The 9,415-nt window shown below is 50.0% G+C and overlaps 1 protein-coding gene across 1 annotated transcript in view; it reads left to right on the forward strand.

The window, feature by feature from the left end:
- LOC105822694 (keratin, type I cuticular Ha8-like) overlaps positions 1 to 1,806 on the forward strand; it is a 15,636-nt gene extending 13,830 nt beyond the window's left edge. The window contains exons 7-10 of the mRNA XM_012659717.1: positions 2 to 83; positions 169 to 294; positions 1,075 to 1,295; positions 1,692 to 1,806. Coding sequence (XP_012515171.1) covers positions 2 to 83; positions 169 to 294; positions 1,075 to 1,295; positions 1,692 to 1,806 — 544 coding nt within the window. The remainder of the gene's footprint in view (position 1; positions 84 to 168; positions 295 to 1,074; positions 1,296 to 1,691) is intronic.
- The last annotated feature ends 7,609 nt before the right edge of the window (positions 1,807 to 9,415 follow it).

Below are 9,415 nucleotides of genomic sequence, written 5' to 3' on the forward strand. Positions count from 1 at the left end.
GGGTGCTGGGGGAGATGCGGTGCCAGTACGAGGCCATGGTGGAGACCAACCGCCAGGATGTGGAGCAGTGGTTCCAAGCCCAGGTGAGGGCGGGGTGCCCAGCAGCAGGGACTCGGCTTTTGTTCTGGGTCAGTGAGCTGACTGTGTCTTTACCCCACTGTGCTCCAGTCTGAAGGCATCAGCCTGCAGGCCATGTCCTGCTCCGAGGAGCTGCAGTGCTGCCAGTCGGAGATCTTGGAGCTGAGACGCTCAGTGAACGCCCTGGAGGTGGAGCTACAGGCGCAGCACGCGCTGGTGAGTCCTGCGCATGCGTGGGTGACACAGCTTGGCTCCATTTCCCATGAGTGGTTCCCATGGGTCAGTACAGGCCTCACTTAAACGCCCACCAGTGACACAGCTTAAACCTAGCCTTTGTCTCATTTGGAAGAACTTTCTCATAGATGTGGGTGCTGAGTGAATGAACACTAACCAGGCTGAGGGGGCTCTGCAAGCTTATCTTTTTGTTTTTTTTTTTTGAGGCAGGGTCTCGCTCTGTCTCCCTGGCTAGAGTACAGTGGCATCATCATAGCTCACAGCAACCTCAAATTCCTGGGCTCAAGCAATCCTCCTGCCTCAGCCTCCCAAGTAGCTGGGACTACAGGCATGTACCACCATGCCTGGCTAGTATTTTCTATTTTTAGTAGAGACAGGATCTCACTCTTGCTCAGGCTGGTCTTGAACACTTGAGCTGAAGTGATCCTCCTGCTTTGGCTTCCCAGAGTGCTAGGATTACAGACGTGAGCCACTATGGGCATAGTGGACTATGCAGACTACAGACTATGCAAACTTGCAGACTACTCTGCAAGTTTATCTTAAAGGTCTACGATGAAGAGCAACAGCACAGTGTTACTTCTTTCGGCTGAAGACTGCTAAAGGGAGTGCATTGCTCTCCGGACCCAGCAATGTCTTGGGGTGTCATGGCCTCACCGAAGAAGTTGAGAGCAGGGATCCATGATTTTTTTTTTTTGTCCTCAGATCCTTATGACATAGGACCCATGATTTTTAACCTGCTTCTGCCTTTCCGTGGTACTGCAGAAGGACTGCCTGCAGAACTCCCTGTGCGAGGCCGAGGACCGCTACGGCACCGAGCTGGCCCAGATGCAGAGCCTCATCAGCAACGTGGAGGAGCAGCTGTCTGAGATCCGGGCCGACCTGGAGCGGCAGAACCAGGAGTACCAGGTGCTGCTGGACGTCAAGGCCCGGCTGGAGGACGAGATCAACACATACCGGAAACTTCTGGAGTGCGAGGACTGCAAGTACGTGTGATCTGGGCAATTCCTCATTAAGCTACATCCATGACCATCAGGCGATTCCTCGGAGATAACTGAAGTGCTTGCAGAAGGTCTCATCTCTTCTCACCTTCCTGTGCACCCTCACGCAGTCCCTCACTAACCTCTCCCGGCTGTGCAGATTAGATTGTTATAGAATGTTACGTAAAGGGTAGCCAGGTCCCTAAGCCGAGTCCCCCACCAAGGACTCCTGGATGTGGAAAGACACAGACGAGAGCAGAACTGTTGGAGTAGACCCTCTGGTCTGTGAGCCTTGTTGGAGGCAGGCTTGGCCTTCGTCCTTTTGGTCTTAATCTTCATTGTCAATCATGGAGACATCTTTGTATGTCCTGTGCCTAACTCTTCTTCTCTCTCTCCCTGCAGACTCCCCTGCAATCCCTGCGCCACACCTGCCTCCTGTGGCCTTTGTCCTGGCCGCGCCCCCACCACCTGTGCGCCTCCCCCTGCCAGTGGAGCTGGCACCTGGAGCCGATTCTGAAGGTCCGAGGTCCTGTGCCGGAGGTGAAGGCTGGTTTTGCTGGAGTCAGGAGTGCTGTCACCCCGTTGTGTCTTCCTTCCTGGGAGACCAGACTCACTGGAGGCATTTTCCCTAAATCACCGAGCAGCAGGAACTTCCAAGCTTCCTGTCTGTGTCTTTAAGCTGCACTTTTTTTTCCCTGTGTTGTCATTGTCTTCCACTGATGCTATTGTTTTCCCCAGTGTCACTTCTGGGTTCTTTTGGTTCTATTTCAGTGTTTCAGAATCTCCTAAAATGTAGCTTGGCTCCTGTGTTCAATGGTCAATAAACCTCCTTCCTGTATCAAGTGCATCCCTGTGTTGGCTGTGCGTAGGTGTGCTGGAGTCCTGGCCCTCAGGTCCTTGTGTCCTCACTGGTCCTGACAAGTTGCCACCAGGAGCTCTTGGGGTGCTGGGGTCTAAGCCTCCAGGTGGAGGCCCTTTCCTGACATTGGACATGCAGTTACCGTGCCCAGGGATCCCTAAAGACTGGTGAAAGGAAGTGGTGATGCCAGCTGCCAAGTTTGAATTCTTTCAGAACAGCTCGGAACTAACATGTCCCTACCATGCTTTTGGCATCTTCAGCCTCTTGGTATTTTGTCCAAGAGCAAAATCACACACAACTTAGAGTTCCAATCTAGCCAAAGGGAGGTCGTGTTGAGAACTGCCTGGGTCAAGTTGCCAAGCTGTTTCTCTCACTCACATTGGCCCCCTTTCATGGAGGCATGCCATTCCTGCCCACTCTCTTAGGCTTGGGGGCTCCCAGGGACAGTGGTCTTGGTCCCAGCTCACCTCCTGGCTATAGCATTCTCTAGAGAGATGCAGCTGCCTTTGAGGTGCCGGAGCGGCTGCCATCAGGACGCTCCGAGTCCCTGCCTGTCTCTCCATAAATTAATGTTACTATATTAGAGACAGAAATGGTCTCAGGAGTTTTGCAGGGCTTTGCCCTGAAGAAATATGTGAACATGTTAGTTTGCATATCCAAAGCTGCTCCACCTCAGGAGGGCATCTCAAAAGTCAGTAGCAGCTGCTTGCAAGGTGACACTGCAGTCTCAAAACTGTGGTTCTCGCCTGCTTTGAATGACAAATCAAGGTCTGCAAGGAGCCACGGGATGAGAGCTGATCAAAGCGTGCCCGCCAAGAGACAGACACCTGTGGCTAAAAGCAATTAGCCCAAGGGACAGTTCCTGCTTGACTTCTGACCACCTGTCTCCATTTGCAGTAACTAGACAAAAATATATAGAAAAAATTAGCTGGGCATGGTGGCGCGTGCCTGTAGTCCCAGCTACTCGGGAGGCTGAGGCAGGAGGATTGCTTGAGCCCAGGAGTTTGAGGTTGCTGTGAGCTAGGCTGACGCCACGGCACTCTAGCCCAGGCAACACAGTGAGACTCTGTCTCAAAAAAAAAAAAAAAAAGAAATATGGAGCCACTATATCTCTGTTTAACCCTTCTGTAAAGTGATAGCTTTATCTTAGAACTTAGAAGCTTGTCTTTGAAAGATTTTGTAACCATTTGTTCACATAGATAGAGTTAGTTAAGGGATTTAAAGAAGCCTTTTGAAATATTTTTAACCTAAAACGAACTACCTGTTATTATGTAAACGTGTTACCCATGGCAACCAATCACTGTACCCACGTAATAAATACCCATGTAAAACTTCACTCGTGCCCTTACAATTGACGGGGATATTCATGAGGACCCCCGAGTACCCCTGCTTTGCCTTTTATCTTTATAAATCTATAAAACTATACCTTCGTCTCTGTATATTCTTTTATTTCTATTATTTTCCATTTTCTATTATTTTCTTATCCCTTGCCATGACCCCTACCTAAGGGACCCGATATTTTGCTGGGAGCATAGCTAACTCCCTGCACCTGCCCACCTCTCAAACATGGCTCTGGTAAGACCAAGGCGGTCCACAGCCAGACACAGCTAAGAGCAGATGGAGGGGCAGCCCCAAGAGGCTGTGCTGCCTTCTGAGCTGTGCTGGTCAGTTTAGCTTTTGGAAAGCACCAAGCATGTCCAGAAGAATGAAACTCTCAGATCCCAGCTCACCCATGTACCCTGGTGCAAAGAGAAATGCACAATAGGTCCTTCTTTGTGGTACCATAGTGTGGTGGGAAGTGACTCTTCTCTAGGGTCGAGCAGACCTGGCTTCAAATCCCACCTGGATGGCTCTAGCTGAGTGCAGTTGTCCAAGTCACTCCACTCTCTCGAGCCCTATTTCTCATCTATAAAAGTAGGACAGTTGTGTTTCCCTGTCACTGTGGCTGAGGGATCATGTATATAAAGTTCCTGGCATCTGGAGATGCTCAGTGGATTCTGGTCTGCTGGGGCTCCCTGGGAACCAGCAGGCACAGTCTTTCCTCCTCAGAAGGAGAAAGGAGCTAAAGAGGTGGCAGCAGGACCCATAGCAGCATCAAGGGCCCAGATTCCCACGTGGCGGCCGGGAAGTTTGGCCATCCTCCTTGTTCACTTGTGTGCAGTAACAAAACCACCCACTGCTGTCATCAGAGCTCAGTCTCTCACTCCAAGTGCCTAACTGAAACCAAGAAAGCATTCTTTGGTCTGTCAGAGGGCGAGACTGTCCTGTGGGCTCTTGTGGGTTTCCTCCTAACAAGTAACCCGTGAGAGTCATGTTTGAAGGAGTGGCCATGACCCCTCTATGTGACAGGGTCATGGAGATCTGGCCTGTCCTCACCTTTCCTGGCCAGGTTACAGCCTTAGTGAGCTTCACCTGTAAGGCCACATGGCTAGAGGTGGCAGGAAGGGTCACCTGATGTATGGAGGACACGGGCTAGAGGCTCGCAGGTGGGCACCCGGCCCAGCCAGTGCACATGGACATTATTGCAGCCTGAGGCTGCTCAGGCGCCCTCTGGCCCCCAATCCCAGGCACCTCTTCCTGCAGGTGGAGTCTCCCACCTGTGTGACACATGCCTGTCTCTGGCCTCCCTGCACCACCACCCCCTCACGGACTTCATCGATTTGGCCCTACATGTGCTACCTGGTGTTGTTTGGCCAGAATAATTGCAAGCAGGTTGTTTTCAAGTGGCTCTTAGTTTCCTTCCCCGGAGACTCTGGCTCCCTGGCAGAGGACCACATCCGGTTTGGAGCCACTTTGTGCTAAGCGGGCACAGCCAGGGGCTGATTTGTGATCTTTCCTTCCAGGGTTCACATGATGACACCAGTCAGGCCTCCGTGGGCCCCTGGGCTCGTGCGCTTTTGAAACTCCAAATGCCATTTCCCACCAGGCCCAGCAGAATGGAAAGGAGAGAAGGTGGCTGGCTGCAGGCCCCTGGAGTGGACGCCATGTCCCTGAACGGGCTCTGGGGAAAGCTCCTCTTCTGTTCCCGCCGTGCCTGCACTGGGAAGCCAAGACAATCAAGGTGCAATTCTGGACTTTCTTGAATCAGAACATTTTTTTTGGTGCGTGTGATCCCTGAAGTGTGGTGTTTAAAGTGCGTGGTGGCACCACACGCCCTCCCTCCTCTCAGCATCTTCCTCTCCTCTTCCTGACCACGCACGGAATCAAATTCATCCCTTCTCATGGCCACTTACGATAATCTTCATGAGCTCAACTCGTTGCACCATTTTTCTTTTTTTCCATCTGAATTAGTGTTTTCCAATGAATTAATGTTTCTTAACCATGCCATCCCACTTAATAAATGTAAAGATACCTCGCCTTCTCACTTAACGTTGTCTTAACTTTCAAAAATATAAATACCAAACTCACATTATGACTAAAAGACAGCTTATTTAGAATACAGGTTACACTTGTTTTCTAATGACACTGCCTCTACCCCGAATATCATCACGGCCACCTGTTTTGGAAATTCCAAACATCACCTCCCCTCTAGGGGGTGGGGTGGGGGACAGAGACGCTCCCATTTAGAATCACCGTTCTTGTCCAGGGGTGAGCCCCGGGGCTAAGCCAACCTGCTTGACCTGTCTGCCAGGTGGGATAACTCTTAGTACCTGAGGAGGAGCGTTTCTCAGTGAGTCCAAACAACCCAGGCTACTCTCTCCTGGCCCCAGGCTTTTGTCTCTGACCCCCTAGTGGCCAGTCCCAGGTAGCTACATTTCACACTCATTGTCTCCGGACCTGAACGCAGCTTCGGCCCCTCCAGCCGGCTCTGTCCCTTGACTTCCCTGCTCCCCGGAAGTACACGATTGTTCTAGGAACACAGGGGTGGCCTCAGGGCCACTTTTTGTTTCTCTCCCTCCTTTGACTCCCACTTACAGAAAATCACCTGGCCTTGGAGAGCCTTTTTGTCAGTCTGTCCTCTGTGCCTTCCTTTCTGTTGGCACCGCTGGTGGCTGGTTTTGGCTTCCATCAGTCACCAGCACCAGCCTCCTCCTGCCCCTGTTTCTTCTGTGCCAAATCCATCTGCCCACACTATCGCCCATCAATCTTTCCTGTTATATTTATTGACCATATATTACATATAAGACACCGTATTATGTGCCAGAGAGCACACAACATGGAGGTCCAGTGTTCCCACGCTAGGGTGCATATTGGGCACTAGATTAATTTCCTAAACTGCTCCTTTGCGAATCTCTCTCATCTGCTCAAAAACCTCCAGATGACTCTGATCTGTCCTCTGCTATATTTCTAGCTCTTTAGACAAGGATGTGTCCCAGAGAAGGGACCCAGTCCCTGTTGTTGAATGAATCCAATGGATGCCTGTTTGGTGGCTGTCTAGGGGCCTTGGCTTGGTGTTCAGTCTGGACTCCACTATCTGGTCCCTTCTGGGCTGCCTGGCAGAGCAAAAGGGACTTGGGCTGGAGGGTCGGGCTGGAGGGTCAGGCAGGTTCAGGGTGACATTTGAGGACTGTGCTTTTCTTTCCAGCTTTGTGAGCTCAGACAAGTTATGTAACTGCTCTGAGCTTCGTTTTCTTTATTCAACAATGGAATACTCAGAACTACTTTGTAGTGTGGTTATAAGCACGTGGTACATAGTAGGCACATAGTAGGCACATAGTAGGTGGTCAAATATGGTGGTGTATATGTACTGCAAGTGTATAGGGATGTGTGTGTGTGAGAGAGAGAGAATTAAGTAGAGTACCGCACAGTGAGTGCCAAGCCTGATTCCCAGCACATAACAGATTTCAACAAATATTGCTTCCCTTGCCCTCTGCCCTCTACAAACATCACTTTTCACATGAACTGGCCTCTTCCTCAAAGGATTCATACACACTGTGTGTGCATTTTCCTTCTTCTCCCTCTTCTGTCCTTCTAGCTTAGATGTTCTCCTAAAACGAACCTCAGTGAAGAAGAGTGAACTAGGAAAATACACAGAAGAAGAAAATGCATGCCAACTGATTTTACTTATCTATTTTTTCTATGAGGTTAGCTTTTTAATTTCTTTTTTCTTTAATTTTTTTTTGCTTTAATAGGTTTAGGGAGTACCAGTTGAACTCTGTGACATGTACCCATCACCCGAGTCTAACAGGTTTTAGACGTGGTCATTCAAATGTTGGCTCCTCCTGAACTCACTGAACACTGTTTCGTTACCTGGTGCTTCCTTTACACAGGATGACAGTCACCGCAGAGCTCACCTATTGCTATAGAGCCGTGGTTCTGTCCTTCAAGTGTGGTCCCCAGACTGGCAGCACCAACAGCATCTGGGAAGGTGGTAGAAATGCAGGCTTCTGGGCCTGACTCCAGACCTACTGAATCTGGGGCATAGGGCTGGGCAATCCGCATTTTGCAAGCCCTTCCAGGTGATCCTGACACCGGCTAAAGTTTGAGAACCACCCACTGAGATATTACAAAAATAGAAACAGACTACATATTTAGCATAGAGGAGCTTACACTTCAGTTTTATAGGCTTTCAAAATGCTATCGTGGCTCTTTAGGGTGACGTTTTGGTGTCATTTACACTTGTTTCTTTGGGGTTCTGCCTCATCGGGCAGCCTCTTGTAGGCTGCGTATCTGCGTTTCTGAGGTTGCACCTGCTCCTCCTGATCCCACTTCTGCTTCCGAGTGCTCATCTGTGCTCACCTTTCTTTTTAGAAACGCCCCCTACCCCTTTCTGCCCATCCAAGTCTCCTCAAGCTCAAGCTCCAGAGAAAACCTCTGATGCCTCCCCTGTGTCTCTGAGGCCCCGTCACCCCCCTTCCTCTGAGTGACGTTACCTAGTCTCCCTCTGCTCTCAGTTTTTCGAGAGGTGGGGATCTCTCTTATGCATCTCTGCATCCCCATGGTGTCTTAAGAAGGGCTTTGCTATGGCAAGAGCTGGGAATATTGGGCATTTGGAGTAGGTCTCCTGCCTGGGTGAATATCACTCACATCTGCACACAGAGTGGTTACGAGGGAATGTCCCCACGGATCTCGTTGACTGTGTACAGCACCAGCTAGTGGCTAGGTGGCCGTCACGGCTGAACAGCTAGTGGCACCGGCATGGTTCACACAAAAGTCCTGGGCAAGAAGGTTTTCTGGGCCACCTACTGGCAGCCTTTTAATCTAAACTCATCCAAAATTCCATTCCAGGGCCCTCACTTAAGAATGATACTTATGATATAAGGGATTCTTTCTTATATCACTCAGTATATCCAGAGGACTATTCCCAGGATGGCAGGGGGCTCAGAACCATGCTAAATGAAGAACCAGGAGTGAGCCATCTATCTCACTTCTGTCACCGATGATGGCCTAAGGTCTGCCATGTGGCCGAATGATTGAATTTATCCTCTGCGGGCCCCATGGGGAGAACTGGAAAGTAAATTAACTAAAGGGCAAACTCTCTGACTTACTAACGTATCACCAGCCTCTGGCACCAGCTCCTGCCTGGCACAGAGTAGGTACTCAGTAAATGTGCATTGAATGAATGAATGAAAGGCAGAAGTATCAGGGAGGTAGGCTTGGGTCTGCATAAAGACTTTCTAACAATTCTCTATGTGGTGAGTGCCTTAAGACAGAGCTGGCTGCTGTTTATTTCTGGATCCCGGTGTCTTGCTCAAAGCCTGGGAAGCCATTTGTGAGATGCAGGGGCTGAGTTGGTGTGAGTTGGTGTGGAAAATGATGGAACTGGATAATTAGTTGGAAATTATCAGAAGGGACTGAGTGCCAAAGGGTCTGAGACTAGAGACAATGAGCTCCCTTTCATCCTGGAGATTCTATGATTTAGGGCCAGCTGAGACGTGTGCTGCTGCCTCCTGGGCCCTGCTGGTGAATCCATTCATCTTAGCAATGGGGTCAGGGCACCATCTTCGTTAGCATAGACTGGGAGCTGGCTAGCCGCCCTCTTCCGGAGTTCATTGAACAACCGGCCACCTGCTCATTTGTTTGAGAAATAGAGGAGGCCATAAAACTTCTGATGCTCTGAGTGTGTCTGAAGATTAAGGAAATTTAAATTTTGTTCTAGAGTCTCCCAAGCAATGGTCCATCAAGGTAGGTGCATTTCAAAGAAAATGTAAGAACATTTCAAAAGATGAAAGATCAAAGTACTCGAGTGTGTATCTTCTGTGAACAAGGATGAGGAGGGACTCAGGCTGCTGAGAGGGTCAGTAGGAAGGAAAGATGCCCAGGAAGGCAGGCGAGGCCTGGGAACAGACACCGTAAAGTGTTAATCATTGCCCGCCCTAATTAGCCT

The sequence above is a fragment of the Propithecus coquereli genome, unplaced genomic scaffold (assembly GCF_000956105.1).
Source record: "Propithecus coquereli isolate 6110/MARCELLA unplaced genomic scaffold, Pcoq_1.0 Scaffold119, whole genome shotgun sequence".
NCBI classification, from domain to species: Eukaryota; Metazoa; Chordata; class Mammalia; order Primates; family Indriidae; genus Propithecus; species Propithecus coquereli.